General features: G+C 34.4%; 1 protein-coding gene across 1 annotated transcript in view; it reads left to right on the top strand.

Moving 5' to 3' along the window:
- Nucleotides 1-243: 243 nt before the first annotated feature.
- Nucleotides 244-21,319, top strand: part of LOC149563621 (uncharacterized) — a 46,208-nt gene continuing 25,132 nt past the window's right edge. Inside the window, exons 1-2 of the mRNA XM_089826794.1 lie at nt 244-410; nt 493-584. Coding sequence (XP_089682920.1) covers nt 395-410; nt 493-584 — 108 coding nt within the window. The 5' untranslated portion in view covers nt 244-394. The remainder of the gene's footprint in view (nt 411-492; nt 585-21,319) is intronic.

Below are 21,319 nucleotides of genomic sequence, written 5' to 3'. Positions count from 1 at the left end.
TTAAATTTTAGTATTAAATGAATACATAAGTTATCCCTCTCACAAGAAATAAAAATGTATGCCATATAATATATACAAAATCTGTATAAAAGAAGATAAAACAATTATTTGTACATTGGCTATACCTACCCTTCATCAATATAATTGTTTTTAAAAACAATTTTAAACATTAAGAATGTCGCTCAAAATTTTAATTCACTAAAATAATAAAACAAATTGAATAGATCCCATTAATATTCGGGCAACTGATAACCCCTATTATTTTATCAGTTTAATTTTAGTTCCTCACGACTTAGGGTTAGGTTTTGTAAGAAGTTAGGGTTTATATTGCCGTCTATTGTTAGGATTCTAGTGTACGTTTTTCTGCCGACATTTTCTTATCGCAGCTGAATTAATGGTAACATTATCAGGTAAGCAAATGATCTAATGGGTTGTTTATATTTGATTAATAGTAGTATAATATTTGCTATACTTTGCTGTTTGAATTTGTAGGGTCCGCTAATCTGTATCACAAAATACGGTGGAAAATTGTTCTCAGATTTTCTGATCAGAATGGACGGAACTGGAAAGAATCTGCAAGAAAGGTAACCAAATCTGTGCAAAATGTTGATTAAAGAAAATCTATCATGTAGATCTGGTGGAAATCAGACTTGCTTTATTATTTTTAAAACTAGTGAAGTGGAGCTACAGCTTTTGCATTTTTTTTCTCAGTTTTAATTTGTTTGCCTCCGCTCTTTTAGTTATGAGAATTTCTCAATTTGAAATCAGCACCGTAGAACTTTACATATTTTTCCTAAATTTAAGTAATATATTTATAATTTTCGAAAAGTTATACCTCCTCAAAGTCAAAGTTAACAAATTTGATTCTTAATAACGGAGAACCAGAGAATGCTTTCAAAAGTATAATAAATCTGCACTAAATATATCTAGATTTGGTATCTTCGTATTTCACCTGGTATCGAATGCTGGCAAATGCTTTTTTAGTGCGTTAGATAAGATATTTGCTATTTGGGCAAACGGTAACTGGAATTTGATCCATTTCTTCGTAAAAGAACTATAATTTTTTAATGCTGGTTCACAGCAATGGGCAAATTGTGTTGAATTTTTTTTTTCCAATAGAGAGAGAAATAGATCAGTGAGTTTGATCCTAAACTATGTAATGGAATGTGAAATCTAGACGATATGTTATTGAGAAAACCAATCCGATATGCTGTTAATAAACCCAAGCGGACTGCCCTGGTACGGAGATAAAGCAAGGGTTTCGAAAAGTAGAAGCCAACGAAACTCTGCCCAAGTAAAACGGCAAAGAGAACCGAGGGATCTCAAAGTTAAACTAGCATAGATAAGCAAATAAAATACCTTCCTTAGACAATCGAATGCTATAAATATAGTACATTTGGAATTTTTTGGAATTTATTTAGGCATTTTTTTAAAGGTTATAATATTTTTTTTAAACAAACTTCATTATGAATGCTTTTTGAAAAATGATTTTGTTAGTCTGAGGAGTATTGACAACTGCACCAACAGTTGGAGAGATTGAATTTGATCACAATTAAATCACAACCTTCCTATGCATTGAGAGGGGCAACTCCCTCACTTGATTGAGATATTTGTATTTCTGTGTACTCTTGAAAGTACAAAAAAGAGACAAAACAAAATTAAAGAAAATGGTTAAGATAAACCCCAACAACAAATATAAGAATAATAGTTGAGACTTATAATTGATGACAAAATGAGAATATCAAAACCTTGACATACAAAAATATAGGACATTCTCTAACATTCACATCAAGCTACTAAGAGGTGAATGCATCTCATCAAATCAATCACATAGAATTAAAAAACTAGAAAAGAATACAAATTTAACGTATGAGAAGTAAGCAATAATAATCACGACTAAATGCATTCATCATTATTCTTCTAAAAATATACAAGTTGAAAGGCATTTTTGTACATGGTGTAGATCCAAAAGGAATTCTCCAACGATTCCCCTTTGTCAATAAGTTGATCCCCCTTTTGACATTGCAAAAGACCTTGCATTTATAAGCTCTCTTATTAACTACTTAGAATAACTTCCTAACCACCTTAACTACTTGGATAACTACCCAGAGTAACCACTTAGGATAAGTACCCAATTAATCATGGGTTTGTTTGTTTCGTGAAATTAGCGAAATTGGGTTTTAATTCAAAACCTAGTTTTGTCAAAATCAGGTTTTGAATTTCAAAATTTGATTTTGAGAAAACAAATTTTCCTATTTGGTTAACTTGGAAGATGAGTGGGAAGATACATCTTCCATGTTTGGTTCCACTATTTCGTGAAGGAAGGAGTTGATAACTTCTTCAAGAAGCGCATTGAGGAATACAAGTACACCGTATTTAGAGTCAATACGTCGTTCGATTTGCCTTTGTTTCCTGATCCCCATGTCATAATCCTTCTCGACGTCAAGATTTTCCCCATGCTCTTCGATGTCAGTGAAGTGAAGAAGAAGAATGTCTTCATTGACATTTACATGCCTAACACTAACTTCACCAACGACTACTATGTTCTCTCCTATTTGGACCCCTTAGAAGAAAATCATGCCAAGCTTAAGAATTTTTGCTTCCATGTACTCAAAACCAATGCAAACAAGTGGCTTCTTGAGTTCGATTGTGCCACGGGAGACATGTGGGCTAAGCTTGACCAACAATTTGCCAGGTCTAGCAATGTTGAATTTAACAGTGAGAATCTACAAATGTGTTTTAGTTTTTTGTGTAGGTCGGTGTTGAATAGAGGGAATGAATTGGCTCTCAATTAATTAAATAAAAGAATTAAATTTGGAGATAAAAGTTATAAGAATTAATTTAGAATGTGATAATATTAATTTAATTTAATGATAATATATTTAGAGTTCATTTTTAAATAAATGCTAAATATTATTATTATTTAAGTTGATAAATATTTATCAAATTTAACGTTTGAAAAAAAATTTAAAAATGGAAAAAGATATTTAATTATTAAAAGATTCTAGATTGCATGATGCGTGCATGAGTTGAAAATAAAAGAAATTAATTAAAAAGATAAAATAAGTGAAAATAATAATGTTATTTCAATTTCATAAAGTGTGCATGGGATTAAAAGTAATAAATTAATTAAAAATAGAAGTCAAGGGGAAAATTAAATAAAATTATTTAATAATTCATTTAACGTGCATGAAAAGATAAAGCAAAGATTAATAAAAAATTAATTGAGAGTTTGAGTCTTGTCAGCAAGGAGTCTTCTCGGGTGAACGCACAATTAGTGCCCTGATTTGAGGAGAAAACTCCTTATCACAACTTTGGGGTTCATTTTTGAGGGACTGCGAATTTTGAGAGATGAATCTTTGGAGAAGAATCTTGGGGGACAGATTTGGACACAAATTTTTGGAAGTAAAATTGGAAGCAAAGTTTGGAAGGAAAGTTCTAGGAAAGTTTCAGATAGAGATTTTTGGATAGAAGTGAATTCTCTCATGATTTTCAGGTGGTTGCGCATTAGCATGAGGCTCAGGTAGGGTCTTTTGTTTTGACCACTAAATGAATTACGTAAGTCAATATGTTCTGTCTACTTCGTGCTTGTAAGAAAACAGTGTTCTCAATCCTTGGTGCATAAATGTTGCCACCGTTTGTTCTGGATCTTTTGCTATTCAATTTCATCGATAAATCTAGATTGAAAAACTATTTTAGGAAACCTTGTTCTACAACTAAAGGAATTTAGAATTAAATTGGGATTTGGGTTTTGAATTAAAATGGAATTGAGAAATTTTAATTTGGAAAGGGTTTGATTTTGGAAATTAAAATCCTAGACTGAAAATTTGAATGGTTCAACTTATTCTTCCTATCAGATTAAAATTGCAATCATCTTTAAAAAAATATATCTATATATTTAAATTGTTAATATGCTTATGTAGGGGGAAATTGTTTAAAAACAATTTTTATAAAAATTAAAATACATTTATTGGAATAGATGTAAAATTTTTTTAATTTTTTTTTTTAAAATATAATATTATGGGCGGGGGTGGGGTCACCACACCCCCATCGCCCACCTATGTTAGTGCTATGGCTGCTATGGCACATCGCGGGCCTACCATTGGCAGATCGCGACTACGAAAGTAGAGCGTGACTGCCTTTGACAGCTTGTGGGCCTGCTTAAGCAGACTGCTATGTATATAATGGATGTGCTGTATTATATTTTAATTATATTAAAATTGTTATATTTAAATAATGTTAAATTTTAATAATTAAAATTAAATTTGTTATTATTAATTATTAATAATTAATTATTATTATTGATTTATATTAAAGTTTAATTATTAAATGAATTAATGCAATATAGTTTTTATTAATTATTAGTTAATTTAATTAAATTTTATTTAATTATAATTTACTAATAATGAGATGTAATTAATGAAGTTGTAAAATTAATTATTGTTGTTTAAAATAAATAGTATCGATTTTAATAAGGTCGTAATCACTTTATTTAAAATTGATAATGGTTACTTTTATAACGTAGATACTTAAATGATTACCCTCAAATCATTATTTTAGGAGATTGACTTTTATCATGAGGGTAACTTTATATATATTTGAGTCGAATAAATGAATGGGATATTTCGAGGAATAAACTGAGAACCTTATACACTTAAAATGATCATTGAATTGCAAACTGAGACCTTATATTCAACTTAACCATGTGATTTAAAAACAAGCCAAAACATGTATTTGCATCTTGTTTCTTATGATGTCTATGTTTGGGGTTTCGGGTTGATCTAGCTTTGACCAATTTAGGTTGTTACCAGAGGCTCGAGGGTTGTGTGATTGTGATATTATGATGATTTTTTCTCGATCTTTCTAAACCCAACCATGGTAATGCAATGGCATGCTCTATGATATGTGTGGATTATTGGTTGTTATTGTTTTCTAGTCTTCTTGTGTGAAGCTGAGGTGTATGTATATGAGATACCCGACTTAACCATTTTTGAGTCATCGATAAGTTATATTTGATTTGCCTTCTAGTCGCTTTAAGAGGACTGAGATATTTTGGATGATTTGTTCTTGATAATGTCATGTTGTGACAAGTTTGACTTGACCATTTTGGAGTCTTTGATCAATATTATTTTGGGATGTTTTATGGTTGCTTGTTGAGAACCAATGGATATTGTGGGATACTTTTCGGTTGCTTGTTGGAGAATTGATGGATATTATGATTTATCATTTGGTGCTATTTAGTTTCTCATAGAGAACTGATGTGATTATTGTGGATTATACTTATGATGCTTTCCAGTCACTTGTATAGGATTGAGGTGATTTTTTATATCACCCAGTAATTTAGAGTACCACTCAAGTACTAGCCCATTGAGAGAATGAGGGAATAATATCATAAGATAAGTTTTCTCATCGTTGAGCTTAGTATGACAGGCACAAAATTCTCTAATATGGTCAAGTGGGTTTCCTTTTCCTCTATATTTCTCAAATCTTGGCACCTCAAAATTTCTTGGAAATGGAGGCATATATAGACTTTTGTCAAAAGGATTAAGACATAAATACCTTTCTATGTATAGAACTTGTTTCTTTTAAACTCATAATGCCTCAACATTTTAGCCAATTATTTGAACTAGTGTAGCAAATCCTCATTAAGGCATTGAGCACTAGTTCTTTCTTCAAGTCTTTGGTGTCTTTGATTCGATCTCTTACTATGGTGAGAGCTACATCTACTTGGTTCTAACATATTTGTATCTGAAGACTGGGGTGAAGTATCACTTGGAGGTGGAGGTATATTGGCACCTTGAAGGTGGAAAGGTCCTTCTTGTAGTTTTTGTGCCATCTTGTGATTTTTGTTCCATTGGTTGTGGTTGTTGTTGAGGTACCTTTGTTTGTTGAACGTATGACCATGTATGAGACTGTTGTTTCAGAGGTATTTGTTGAGCTTGTTGTGGTACATGTTGTTACAACAATTGTTGGTGATGGGCAATTTATTGTTCCAATTAATGTTGAGATTCCAACTGCTGTTTCAATTTCTCTTGTTTCTTTGTAAAGATAGCTTGTTGTTATTGGAATTTTTGTTGATACATTATGTGTATGTCAAGTGGATTTAGACTAGGTTGTGTCTTAGGAATGTTGGGTCCTTGTACCACTTGATGTTATTGTGTTTGATTTGGCTATTGGTACATTCTATGTATGTTAAGTGGCTTTTGATTAGGTTGTATGTTAGGAACATTGGGTCTTTGCTCCACTTGATGTTGTTGTTGTTGTCTAGGATGTTGACTATGTCCCTTAGACGTGAGCATTGTATTAGGATTCTTGATTTGATGTGTTTGGGGATTTGATCCTTCTCCTTGGGACTTCATGTTTATGTGACAATGAGCCACATTCCTTTATGGGATTAGTGGAATGTCAATAAGAATCTTTATTTATGGTTCGATAGGTTCTTTTGGAATAAGTGTTGATGTTTCACGTGGTGTACTCAAAGAGGGTGCTATAGCAATTGATGTTGCAGTAGTTGGTAGATGTAAGAGTAAGGGTGCAATTTATTGATTTTCTTCCATAGGAGGTATGTTTGGCATCGTTGTAGTGCAAGGACCCTTAAGCATTTCTTGTTGTTACATCATTTGATTAAGATCAATCCTTAATGTCTCTTTAGGGTACTTTGAAAGAGACTTGTTTCCATTAATTAAAGGGGGGTTTCATCAAATAGGGGATTGATATTGATGTGTTCAAAGGTACCTTGGAGAATCTCAAAGGTTAATTATTGGTGAGGTGTCTTAGGTTTTACCTTTGTAGTTGAAAATTCCAAAGGTTGTTTCCCCTTATCCAAGTCTAAGCTAATCATAGGTTACATACATTTTTAGACGTATGAATGTCTTTCTTTTTCGAATTAGGTCCTTCCAAGTTGGGTTAAACTTCACTATTTATTGGAACACCAAGAGTTTGAAGTTCTTTTGAAAGGTTTTGTTTTAGCATGCTCTAGCCTTTTCTTAATCAGGAATATCATACTGTGTCAGAATTAACATTTAAGTGCAAGGTAACTTTTTGAATTTTTGAAGGATTATGGGTACTTGTGTTTAGCTTGCTAAATTAAAATGAATGGGTATGTTCATCCTTGGATGTAGTAGGTACACTTCCACATCCAAATGGTAATTTTACGAATATAGGTTAGAAATTGGGACTCCATTTGGTGCACAGGAGCACTTCCAATACCTACTGTTGCAAGCACATAAGGAGAATTAAACACAAAGGGTTAGGATATGATTTTGATCTAGTATACAATGCTAGAAATAATATCCAAATTGTAAGGCAAGGAGACATTAGGTGTCTTATAAACCTGATTATCTACCTTAGTCATTTTTAAGGATAATTTCTAGGTAGAATGAGGATAGGATGGTCTAGAAGGTTAAATAATGATTTTTTATTGATTAAAACCTCCTTAGAATCCTAGGTAGGTTCTAGGATTAAAGTTAGTAAAGTTAAGAGACATTTGACAAACTTTTACAAAATTTGTCAAAGTTGTCAATGTTGCAGAATGCAAATTTTGTGCAAAAATCAAATTTTGTGCAAAAATGTAACTTTTGAATCCCAACATTCATAACCACCTATATTGATTGGAACTCTTTAATAATGGCATAAATAAGGTTGAGAAACATTTCTAAACATAGAAGAGAAGAATCTATTGTAATCATTGTTTCAAATCAATAAAATTCTATTATTTTCCTATTAAAATTGCTTGAGAAACTACTAGTATGAAATTATACAAATTCATATGCAAGTATAAAGGATTGGAAAAGTTGAAGAATGTTCTTATGAAGGATTTTAAAGTGGTCTGATGCTTTTAAGACATATTGGTTAAGAGAAATCAATTTTTGATTATTTGTAGGTTGCAGTGAGGCCCAAACTAGGGTTTCAAGAGAAAAATTCTCTTTCCTAAAGATTCCACCATCGGAAAAAGTTAAGTATCATTGGAAAGAAGGGGGAGAGGATGTAAATTAATATTATGTGGGTCTCAGAATAGGAAGTAGAAGCTGTTGGGAGAAAACACTAAATCCTTTGGAAAGGCATCTAAATGTGATTGTCTAGATTTGGGTTTTTGAGGCAAAACTTAGCTCAGGGGTAAAATAGAACCATAGGAACTTGGTCTTAGATGTTTTGATATGTCACTCAAGTATTCCAATAGTATTGGTTGGAATATTTTTTGAATTTCTTCTACTTGTTTTGGGAAAGAGACCTAATTAACCCATTAGGCCCAGTAGAGTTTTGTAAACAACTTGAGTTGGGAGATTGATCAAGATGTCATAACTTGGCAGGGGTTGTTGATTTAAAGATTGGAGTGTTTAAAGGTGTTTAAGACTTTCTATTGTGGAATTCCAAGAAGGTTTCCTTCACAAATCCTTAGTCTCTCTTTGTAGCCCTATTTGGAGTTTTAGGTGAGTAAGTTGATTTTCAAATTACATGGTTGATTTTTGAAGTACATATTAGAATTTCCAAAGTACATTTTGAGGGGATTTTTGTATAAAAACATTTTGAAACTACATCTATGGTTGGAAGAAGCCCTTTTTCATCCCTAAAAACCTTGGCCTAAAGTTTGTCTTGTTAGGCCTCAAGGAGGTGTCTTTTGAATTTGATATAGTCTAAGGAGAGTGGATATTTGGAATCACATAGTGGAGTTTGGTCTTGTATGGTTGTGAAACATTTGTGCAACTATAAGGGACACACCTTGGGTATATGGGAGGGGACTCTATGCCACGTGGTATCAGAGAAACTTAATAGATCTTTGGAGAAAGATAAGTTGCAACCGTATCAGATGGTGGAGAAGAAAAATAAAATGAACTTCCTCATAGAATGTCAAATGCTGAACTACTGAGGGTGGTGAAAGAGAATGATGCTAAGAGGAAGAAAATGAAGAGAGATGGAAAAAATTAAAAGAAGAAGTCAAGAAAGGATTATGTAGTAACTCTGAGAATGAGAAGGAGGGGACTAATGAAGAAACCCCTTGGTAGGAGGAAGAAGAAGAAATCCCTACAAAATAGAGGTTGTTCCTTAAGACTTTGAAATATATGGAGAGAAAGACCATGGATATTAAACTTGATCTTCCTATCTATAGTGGGAAGATGGATCTAGAAGAAGTGATAGATTGGATTGATGCACTCACTAGTTTCTTTGATTTTGAGGATATACTAGAGCATCAAAAGGTCATAATAGAAAAATTCAAGTTGAAGGGGTCTGCCTTAACTTGGTGGAACTTCACTTAAGTAGAAAGGTTGAAGATGGACAAAAACTATATCAACACATGGAAGAAGATGGTGACCTTGATAAATTGAATCCTATATGCCTAAGGACTATGAGATTCTACTTCACAAAAAGAGGTAGGGTCTAAGACAAAAGGAGATGGATGTCTCTAGTTACATTGAAGAGTTCCACAAACTTGCTATGAAGTCCAAATTGGTGGAACCAGAGTGTGTCAAACTTGCTAGATATATGCAAGGGTTGAGGATGAATATCCAAGACAAAATGAGTCTGTGTTCTCCTAACACAGTCCAAAAATGCTTTAAAATTTCATTGAATGTGGAGGAAGATCTTAAGAGGAAACAAGACCAAGGAGGGAAAGGAAAAAAATATGAGATATTTTGGCAATAGAGAAAGAGGAACAAGTAGTGGCAGAGGAAAAACTCCTAAAGACTATGGGAAGACCAGCCAGGTAATTCCTTTAGTGAGAACAATGCTAGAGGATCCCGTAGGGAAGAAGAGGAGACTCAAGGGGAAGATTTGTAGGAAGATCATTAGGACCTCCGAGATGTTACAAATGTAAGCAACCAGGGCACTTGGCATCTAAGTGTCCAGAGAAGGCAAAGAATTAGACTGATAGGAGAGTGAACCTAGTCATGGAAGAAGATAGTCAAGAAGAGGAAAACCAAGGATCTTATGTAGCACTTGAGAAGGGAGAAGCCCTTATGATGAGAAGGACACTTTTAAATGCACCAAGCACCCATGAACCACCTCAGAGGAAGAATTTATTCAGATCCTCATACAAGTGTGGGGACAAAGTTTACATGATGTTAATTGATAGTGGATCTACTAATAACTTAGTATCTAAGGAGGCAATAAAGAAGTTAAAATTGAGGAGGGTACCAAATCCAAACCCTTATAAGGTGTCTTGCATGAAAAAAGAAGAAACATACCAGATTGGAAAGTACAAGGACAACGTTCTTTGTGATATTGTACTAATGGATGCTTGTCATTTGTTATTAGGGAGACCATGGAAATATGATGTGGAGGTACACCATGATGGTAAGTTGAACACTTACACCATCAACCATAGAGGTGAAAAGGTAACTCTCTTACCCTTACTATATTCTACAAAGGAGTAGAAAGATTCAAAAAAAATATTTTTGAATGGAAAAGAATTTCTAAAAGTTGTGAAACGGGAAAAGGCTACATGTTATGCTCTAGTGATTTTTCCTAAGGATGACAAACGTAAGAAGGTTGTGAAGGAAGTGAATCCCTTGAGACATGTAGGTCCTAAAGAGGTTATGGACCTATTAAGCTAGTATAAGGACATTGTCACCAAAGAAATGCCATATGAGTTGCCCCCAATCAAAGATATAAGTCATAACATAGATATGATCCCAAAAGAAACATTGACTAAGTTAGCCCTAGAGAAAAATCAAGAGATGAAAAGATAGATACAAGATCTCCTGGGTAAAGGATTGATCTCAAAGAGCCTCAGTTCTTGTGCAATACTTTCCCTATTGGCACCCAAGAAAGAAGGCACATGGAGATTGTGCACTGATTCTAGAGCAATAAATGGAATCACTATTAGGTATAGATTCCCTATGCTTAGGATAGAAGACCTATTGGATTAGCTAGGGGGAGCAAGATACTATTCCAAGATAGACCTAAAAAGTGGTTATCACCAAATAAGGATTAGGGATGTTGATGAATGGAAGACTGCCTTTAAAACCAATGAAGGCTTGTATGAATGGAAAGTGATGCCTTTTGGCCTATCTAATACTCCAATCACATTCATGAGATTAATGAATGAGGTGCTAAAACCATTCCTTGGAAATTTTGTCATAGTCTACCTTGATGACATCCTTATTTTTAGTAGCAGTAAGGAGGAACATATAGAACATATTAACTTGGTGTTGAAGAGATGCATGAAGAAAAGTTTTTTTATAAACTTAGACAAGTGTGTTTTTATGTAGGGAGAACTTGTTTATCTAGGATTTGTGATCTTGAAAGGTGGCATAAAAATGGATCTTGAGAAGTTGGAAGCTATCTTTAGTTGGCCCTCTCCTAGGACCATGATTGAAGTCAAAAGCTTTCATAGACTTGCTACTTTCTATAGAAGGTTCATCAAAGGTTTCAGTTACTATGTGCTCCAATCCTTGAGATAATCAAGGGTGGGAAGAAGTGCAAGTTTGAGTGGAACAAGGATGTAGAGGAGGATTTACAAATGCTAAAGAAGAAGGTAATGGAGAAACCTATCCTAGTGTTCCTTGATTTAAAAAAAAATCTTAACTATTGAATTTGATATTTCTAACTTGGCCATAGGGCTATCTTGAGTCAAGAAGGGAGGCCAATTGCCTTTTTAATGAGAAACTAAATTAATACAAGATGAAATACTCCTCTTATGACTTGGAACTATATGCCACTGTCAAACCTGCCACGTAGCCCAATATCATCGAAACATTCTACCACCTTGCCAATCCTCTTTCCTTTGTTGACCTTTTGGCTGCCCTGCTTTGCGGCTTCACAAGCTATCAAGTCCTTAGTTGTTTACTCATGGGAAATCACAAAGTCTATCTTTCTATTTGATTGTTGCATTGCAGCTTGTTTTCACTTAAGCCCTTTGAACGTTGTGACCATGCAAACATTACAAAATTATCCTTCTCGCATCATCAGAATCGCTAGACAAACATCTTCTTTACCCTTGCGATGTTGCGAATGTAGTTAGGCTGACCCTGTAATCGCCTAAAAATGGTCATCTATACTATTAGCCCTTTTCTCAAGATTTTGGCTAATGTAATTAGTCATTTACCTAGGCCAAATTGCTAATAATCAATTAATTTGATTATGACCTATAGTTTGACTATGCTATTCTAAGTTCATTATTTGGTTAAAAGAAAGTGCCCCCTTTTAATTAAATAAAAGTCCCCTTTCTTCTAACCCACTCAATGTGCACACAAAGTCTTATTTCTAATTTGCAAATTAAAAGAAAAGGCTTTGTGACTTTTGTTAGTATTGTAGTGCGACAGTTTTCCTATAAAAGTATCGCATGCTAATACTTAAATTTATCACCTTGGTATAGTAAGTTTTATTGTGCGGCTTAAGCGGAAATATCACACGAAGGAAAACTATTGCACGGGTATACTGAGAAGTATCGTACGATAGTCTTCTAGCAAAAATTGTCGTCTGGCTTGAATTTGCTTGTTGTTTGGGTGATTTTGTTAGTTTTTCAGTTGATGCTTACTACTTATTGGCTTTTACAGGTCTGTGACTCTCCGATAGAGGTTTCTTTACAGTTTTTTGCTGCTATTTTGGGACTGACTCGTGGTATACTCATCATAAAAAAAGAAAAAGAAAAAATGTATAAAACAAAATTTGACTTTTGATGGTTCCATAGGATTTGGCCTTTTTAAAGCTGTTTTACGTGTATAAAAAATGACAAAAAAGTTTAATTTTTTTTTTCCCATAGTGAAGCTTTCATGTAGGATGGTAGACATCATAATTCATGCTAACATATTTACCATTTTCATAACTCAGGTTTTTTATCTACTTTCATACGCTCTAACTTGTGGTTTTGTAGGGAATGCATGTCAAAGACAAAAATAAACAAAAACCTTAGCAAAAAAGAATGCATGTCAAAGCTTCAAATGGACAAGGGTTACTAATGTTTTGTTGGAGGACTTCCTCAGGCATAAAAACCAAACTTGCTTGCTTTTTTCTTTTATTTTGTGTGCGACATCTACTAGTTGTTTCATTTTAGTAGGCACATTAAACTTGCAATTAAGGTCCTTTGGTGATAGGAGAGTATGCTTTTCACCCTTGTGGTGAACCAAGAATCTTGACTTGCCTTTGAATTTTGAAAGTGAGGGGATAATTGGATCTTCTTGGTGTGTTTGGGGGAAACAATTAGTGATAGGAGAGTATGCTCTTTACCCTTGTGGTGAACCCAAAATCTTGAGTTGCCTTTAAATTTTAAAAGCCTTTGAATTTTAAAAGCAAGGGGATAATTGGATATTCTTGTTGTGTTTGGGGGAAATGATCAAGATATGAGAGTATGTTCTTCACCCTTGTGGTGAATCAGAAATCTTGACTCGTGAAATTGGATCCAATCTATGGTATTTAGAATCCTTTAGAGGGCTTGCTATTGGGCAAACAAGAGGAACGACCCAAGTGGGGACAAGCGAACTCGGCTATTCCAACCCACTATAATCTCAAGGCTATTGAGGACACAAAACTTTAGTAGACGTAGCACTTCTCTTACATAGTGTGATTGCTTGTGGGATTGCAACCATGAGGAGATCACTAGGGAGGAATGCTTAAGGTACTCTTGTATTCACGAAGCCGATTACTCATTGCAAGGTAAGATGTCTTGTATCAGGAGCAATAGGAGTGCTATGAACAAAAATCCTTTTTAAACACCCTAGGTTAGTAGCTATCTTATTTTTCCACTCAACTTCTTGGTGCAAAGATCGATCCTAGTGGATTACCCGGAGCACCCCATTATTTTACACTCACCATTTGTGTTCTCTTAGTTGTGCTTATGGCACTTCTATGACAAAGCCAATATCTCTTGTGGGCAACCACTTGGTGTGAGGCAAAGGAGCTCTTAGCATTGGCCAAGTTGTTAAGTAATGAACCGTGACTTCTAGGTAGATATGCTTGGCAAGTGTTCTTGAATGTGTTGACCTGTGTAAACGTTCTTTCACATCAAACATCTCGTTAGCATGGTAGAAAGTTGTTTAGATATCACATGATATGCATGTTGGCAAGGTTGCTTTGTCCCTTGTTCAACTGATTGAGACATGCAAAATACCTTTGTTGTCTGCAAACCATGTTGTTAATTGACACAAAATGAAATCTCACACCATCTGATTTGAAAACTACCTTGTCAAACTGAAACATAAACTTTTGAGTCAACACTGTCTTTTTTTTCACAATTCACTGGCAAACTGTCACATCCTTTCTTGAGGAATATCATACGATACTTTTTGTCCAAAAACAAGCATCGCCTGGTTACTTTGACTAATATATCCTGCTTAGCCTGAGTTATGTCACATTGCTGAAGAAAAACTATAGTACCAAGAAAAAGTGTTGTCCTGTTACTGTGAACAATATTGTATGACATTTTATGCTATTAAATTGTCGCCTGAGTTATTGTATTGTATCGCCTGGTTGCTAAATTGGATTTCTCTTGCTCCAGACATGTTCTTAGGCTATCTAAAGTATCTATACTTGGTTTACCATGGTTCCTTGGGTCTGGAAGCTACATGTTAGAGTATGTTTTGCTAAAATGACTACCTTGATGTCTTGATTGTCTTGCTTGATTGGGAGAGTCATTCACTTGTCTTTACCTATCTATCTACTTAGATATTTGGCTTCTTGCCTAACTCTTGACTTGAGCCATTCATGTTGTAATTTTCTTGGACACATTGTTTGACAAGTTGTTCTCTCATTGCTACCCTCTATTTGACAAGTGAACACTCTGCCTCCTATAGTTTGAACATCAAGTTATCTTCTAGGTTGTTTTATGCTTGGCTTTGCATCTACAACTATGGGATCTAAATCTTGTGCTATCAAATTTCAACCAATTCTAGATGATCCTGAGTTGCTTGAGCTCTTTAGGGAATTACAATCCCTACACACTCAATACAATAAACTTGAAGAGACCCTTGACCCTACTTACACTAGTTTCACTATGGGCATGAAAAAAATATATGCCAGATTTGAAAATGGTCGAGGAACAAACAACATCATCCAATGCTATCCAAAGCTACTTGTCAAGATCAAAGCATCCCCTAATGTTCTACTTATCCATATCCATTTCAAAATTGTGGTCAAGCTTCAAGTGCTCCTATTAAAAATGTTGCTCCTATCAAATTTCCTCATGATTCTATTGATGGCTTTGACCATGTTCCTCACTCTAAAGATATTGATATCCCTTTCCACTATCCATTTGCATCTCTTAAGTCTATCCTTATTCCTTATCCATCTAAGCTAACGCCTTTAAAACTTCCTTCCATATTAGGACCTTATGTTCCTTCATCTCTATTTTCCACTTCTAGCTCATCGCCCATTGCTCCTATCTTACCATTTCCCACCTCTCCTCTTACACCTCAAGGTCAACGAAGGCACACATACTTAACTCTTCACATTTACCTTTCCATCTAAACCAGTCATATTGGCCCTATTCATCCACAAATCCCAAGTCTTTTGGAAGTGAGAATAAACATAAGAATCCATTAAAAATTAAGATCACTATGTCCCATCTGAACAACATGTGAATGCTAAGAAGAAAAATGTGCAAAAGAGACCACAAAGATCCACTACGCAAATAGCTAAAACAAAGCAAATATGGGTTCCTAAATTCATTATTGAATATACGCATTCTAAAGCATCCAAAGGAAATGAAAAATTTAAAGCTATATGGATTGTCAAGTCTCTTTTGAAAGACTTGAATATTGAAAATACTTCAAAGTTGACATTCAAGCTTCCGAAGGCCTCCACTCCATCTTCCAAACATCTTCATAAACAGATTCCAAATTAAGCCTTCTACTCCATCTTCTTCCAAAATTTCTTTGCTACCTCATACATCTAAACCTCAAGCTATTTCCTCCATGAATTCTACATCATTCCAACACACTTCAAGGTGTGTGTTGATGTTGATCTTGCCCAATATATCAGCTACCCTTATGAAATCATCTAAAGCTTACACTTACTTTCTATGCATATATTCTTATCTTGCATATACTCTTCCTACTACCATCTCTCTTCCTTCACCCTATCAGCATCTTTGAGCATACTTATTCATGGTCTTCGCTTATCATCACATATTCTTCCTATAGGAGCACTATTTAAATTGAGAAAGCTTGAGCTCTTTCTAAAAATTCAAAAAAAATAAAAGAAAAGGAAAAAAAAGGAAAAAAGAAAAGAGAATGTGCCTTGGTGAAAACCATTTCTTGTGGCACTTTGGTGGCAAAAGTAAAGAGAAATAAATTCGTCCTATGGTGAAAACCACTTCTTGTGGCACTTAGAATAAGTACCATAATGAAACTTAGTAAATAGGCATCATGTGTGATTCTTCCATCATCCATCTATCCCCTTTTCTCCCTCTTTGCTCTTGACAATGTTGAGCTATCCTTGTGTATTGGCTATCTTATCTATGAGATTCTCTATTGTGCTTGTTCATTCATTCATAGCTTTTATATCTAGCTTCATTATTATTTCTCTATCCCATCGCTATCCTATCTATTTGACCCCTTGGTCTTGATCACAACAAAGCAAAACATGGTTCTTATAGGTCTCTTGACATGTCTACTCTCTTGGATTACATGCTTTCATGCTATTGGCTTCTATCACTTATCCTATATGCTATCACACTTATTGGCTTCCACCGCTTATCTTACATGCTATCTCCTTTCATGGATTTCTTGGCTTATCCAAAAACTACTTCATATGGCTATCTTTCTCTAGCTTGGGTACTCTTGAAGAGTCTTTCCTTGAGGATCGCTTTCACTTACTTCATATTCCTCCCTTATCCATCTTTTCTTATCTACCAGCTTACTGCTCCATCATGTCCTACATCTTGCTAGATTTTGGAACAAAATATTGTGATCTTGGTTGAGAACTAGTGATTTCAAAATTATTCTAAAAAATCCAAAAAATTGATATATGAAGCTGAAAAAGTCATAAAAATCATAAAAATCCTAAAAAAATGATCATTTTAGTGAAAACCTAGCAATAGGCACTTTGATGTATCACCAAAATAATCAAATTTTTTTCAAAAATACAAAAAAATTGAAAAACAATCGTGAAAAAATCTACTAATCGGGGAAAACTTGGAAACAGGTGCTACTTTAGACCCTTGCACCTATGTCTATCAGTCTCAATCATTCACTTTGCAACACATTTCCTTTTCCTAGCTTGGAATTGTTTCTTGCCCTCGTCTTGGGGGCACAACTGCTTCGCCTATTTGAGGTTTCCTTGTACATTAGGGTTTCCTTGGAAACTCACAAAACAATTTTTCTCAACACTTAACCTAATTGGACATCAAGTGTTTCTCAACACTTTTCAGATGGTTTAGCTACAGTCTTCGATGTCACGATATTTCTCACCATCAGAATCAAGTCTTGAAGAAATGGCCAAGTGACTTACACACATGCACTTAAACACTTAAATGATTGAGCTATGATGATCTTTATCTTCATTGTGTGTTTTCCATGACGATTTTCTTTACCAAGTGTTCCCTCCTTAATAGTCTTTCGAGGATGTCAGACTAGAAGATTGGGGGCATGGGGCATGTTTTCTTGATTTCTACTTGTGGGTGTCTTTGTTTTTCAAACTGGGACATTCTATCATTTCCTTTTGGTCACTCGTTGGTTCTAATCATCTATCTATCATCATAGACTTTGTTATATATCGATTTGCTCATATCTCGCTTGTTTTTGCATCCCCTTACCTCATTTCAATTTCGATCCTGAGGGGGTAGAAATAAGCTATAATCGCTTGCTATAGCTATCTATTTCTTAGGAGCATATGTTTGATCTTTCATTTTATCTCGATCTATCTACATTGCTTGGTGTTAACATTCTTCTTGAGTGTTGACATTGTCTCTTCCCTAAGTGTTTAGTACGATCGCTATCAGACTGTACATTTAGGATTTGCTATCTCTTTCTGCATTTCGTTCTTCGGAATCAGATATCTATATCTATTGCTGCCTACTTGGCTTCTGTTTTCTTTGACATAATGTGTTCCCAAATCGATAATGCATTAGTCAAAGAGGGCCAAATTTAATCACCTAAAAATGATCATCTAGACTATTGGCCCCCTTCTTAGCATTTTGGCTAATTTAATTAATCATTTACCTAGGCCAAATTGCTAATAATCAATTAATTTGATTATAACCTATAGTTTGACTATGCTATCCTAAGTTCATTATTTGATTAAAAGAACATGTACCCTTTTAATTAAATAAAATCCCCCTTTCTACTAACCCACTCAATGTGCACACATAAAGTCTTATTTCTAATTTGAAAATTAAAAGAAAAGGCTTTGTGACTTTTGTCTTATATGGGAAGTCAACTATTTTATCGGTTGACTTGCTTATGCACATGGATCACTCCTATTCTCAAACTCCACCATTGATCTTCCATCATCTTGACTTTGATCTCTACCGTCCGTACGACTTTAAATGAAAGAGCTCTCCCCTTGTCAAAAGATCCATCCACCTTTTGAATATTGTTATGGTGCAGGTTTTCTAACAAGTTTCTTTGGAGCTTTGTAGAGAACTTCTCATACCTTGTCTCATTCTCTCATCCATCACTTACTAGCTTAAGATCATATGGCATTTCAATATAGTTGCATGTTAGTTTAGTTTTTTTGCAATAGATTAAATCACTTAGTAATTAGCTTGGATCTTGTAACACTCTCATCTTGTTTAACATAGCTGCATTTCGCATTTCATCTTAGCTTACTTCATAACTGCATTGCATCCTTGAACTCGTTGTGGACATTTGCATTCTTGCATCTCTCTTTGGAACCTCCCATTGCATGGTTTACTAGCAATAAGAGTATTTTAAGGCTTAGTTGAGAGCCTTCATATGCGAATCATACTCTCTTGCACTCTATGGATAGGGAGCTTTAAGCCGGTATTCAAGCATTTCAAACTCATGGAATCCCTTGGATAGAAAGGTTTAGTGTGAGACATGTTTCTAGTGTACAAACCCTAGGCTGATCCTCTTCACCATTTGGCAACCTCGTGACTTCTCTTAACCACGGTCTTAACCTTGCGAAAATGTGAATAGAGCATTTTGCTTCATCATAAACCTAATGACAGGTCAACATTAACTCCCAGCGAAGTTGTGACAACACAGACCTTCATTGCAGATGAAACTCTTTGCACCATCACGACTTAAAGCTTGATTGTGTCTCTGATACTTGTGACCATTTGAAGACCATTCTCTTTAACTTCTAGATGCTTTTGTAGCTTTGCAACTCAAAACTTGATTGCAACTGTTAACCTTGTGATGATGCGTTGAAAGGCATTATGCTGCTTTGCACTCTTAACTAGAGTCTAATCATTAACCCTTGCAAACTAGTGAACAAAGCATTTTCGCCACATCACAGTCTTGACCATGGTTTACTCTTACCTGCATGCGATGATGTGTAAGGCATTTTAATTCTTATTGAGTTGTTGACTTCACAACTTTGCAACTTAACTTTGAAGCTCATATGGATGGAATGATGTCAATTTGTTTGACTTGTGTTTAGTTGATGAGCCACTCCTTCGAAAACCGATTGCCTTAACTGCTAATTGGCCTTGCAATGATGCGATGAAGATCTGAGAAGAATTGGGCCCACCAAGATACATGTCTGTCTGTTGCATGCTCGCGACCTTAACTCTAATTTTGGCTTTTAACCCTGCGAACATGCACACAATAGGCTTTCGCCACCTCGCAGCTCTAACCATGGTTTAAGCTTGACTCTGTGTGACGAAGTGACCAGAGACAATTCACACCCTTGCAACCTGCACTTAAATGTTAGCACTTTGTCTTTCAAAGTTGTGCTGACTGCATCAAAGACCGCGTCACACCCTGGCCACCCTTTTGACAGTTGGGCTATAACTGCTTGTGATCATGCAAACAGTTATGAATCGTAAGATCACAACTTAAAACTTTGAAGCTCATAACATGTGAATATTAGTTTGGTGAAGAGGCATGTAAGCAAAGTTTTCACATTTCCCTACTAAGCTTGCATGGCGAAAGATGTTTGAATGGTCAAACTTGAACGTTGGTCATGGCTGTCACCTGAAAATTCAAATCTTTGGAAGGGGGCAAAAATGGCTTAACAATTTCCAAATTGAACAATGAAATAAATGAGATAGATATAGGTTTTTTTTTTTTGCCCCTCTATTTTACATCATGGAACCCAAAAACTATAAAATTCATTTCATAAGAAGCTATCAGATCCATGTATATGGGAAGAGTTTAAAAAAAAAATGCATTAATATATCTGAGCTTTGCAAATTTTATTAATTATCACTTAGCATATATATATATATATATATATATATATATATATATATATATAAAATAATATACTTTTAATTTTTTTTATCATCTTTATAATAGTATTTAATATTATTAAATAATAATACCAATTATTTAACAAATATTAAATATTAGAAAGATGATAAATAAAAATGATATAAGTTAATAGATTTTAAATATATTCTTGATAAAAAATTGGTTAAACAATTAGATTTATTTTGCATAACAAAATTGTAAAATTAATATATCACATGGCTAAGATTATAAAGCCTTTGATAATATTGGTTATTTAAATGCAAAAATTAGATCACTGAAAAAATGAGGTATAAGGAATAGTTATACTTTTTGAAAATTAGAATGACTTTCATACAAACATAGAGTTCTTTTTTCAGCTGAGATAGACCTTTTCAGTTGACGTCACTAGGAATTCTGAATGAGTCAATGAGTCAGGGGCAGTTGAAGGCAGTTGAATTTTCTCATACAATTCTTAAGCACTTGAGTGCTATTTTTGGCGAGTTATTGAGCAGTTAAAGCCAGTTTTGCATGAAGTTCACTTTGGGAGCCTCTTTTATGCATATATTGCATATTTTTGAGCAGTTTGACGTGTTATATTTCCTAGTTGGTTTTGAGATCTGACCTAGGGTTTTATGCATGCTTTTTGAGAAGAAAGAGACAAATTTCAGTAGTTGGACAGGTTCTTGAGGGCAGATTTGATGGGTTTCTTAATAGATTGGAGTAGTTTTGAACCATCTCTTTTTCATGCATATTTCTGATATCCGAGTTAGGGTTTTGAGCTATATTTATTGTACATTCACCTCATAATGAGATCTCTTCTTTCTTGCTTTGAATTTCGGCATATTGCAAAAATTTAAGTGAATGGTGGAAGCACTTTGTAGCAGATTTTTTATTTTTTTTATTTTAGCATTGATTATACAGATTCACTGGTTCCTTCTCATTGATTCTTGTGCAATATTGTGGTTCTTTGCTTTTATGTTGTGTTCATCCTTCATTCAAGATATATTCCTTGTTGCATGTTAGAATCT

This window comes from Cupressus sempervirens, chromosome 4, assembly GCF_028749045.1.
Source record: "Cupressus sempervirens isolate cs-2001-9-10 chromosome 4, ASM2874904v1, whole genome shotgun sequence".
Lineage (NCBI taxonomy): Eukaryota > Viridiplantae > Streptophyta > Pinopsida > Cupressales > Cupressaceae > Cupressus > Cupressus sempervirens.
The sequence above is the reverse complement of the archived record's forward strand: the minus strand, read 5'-3'. Positions and strand labels throughout refer to the sequence as shown.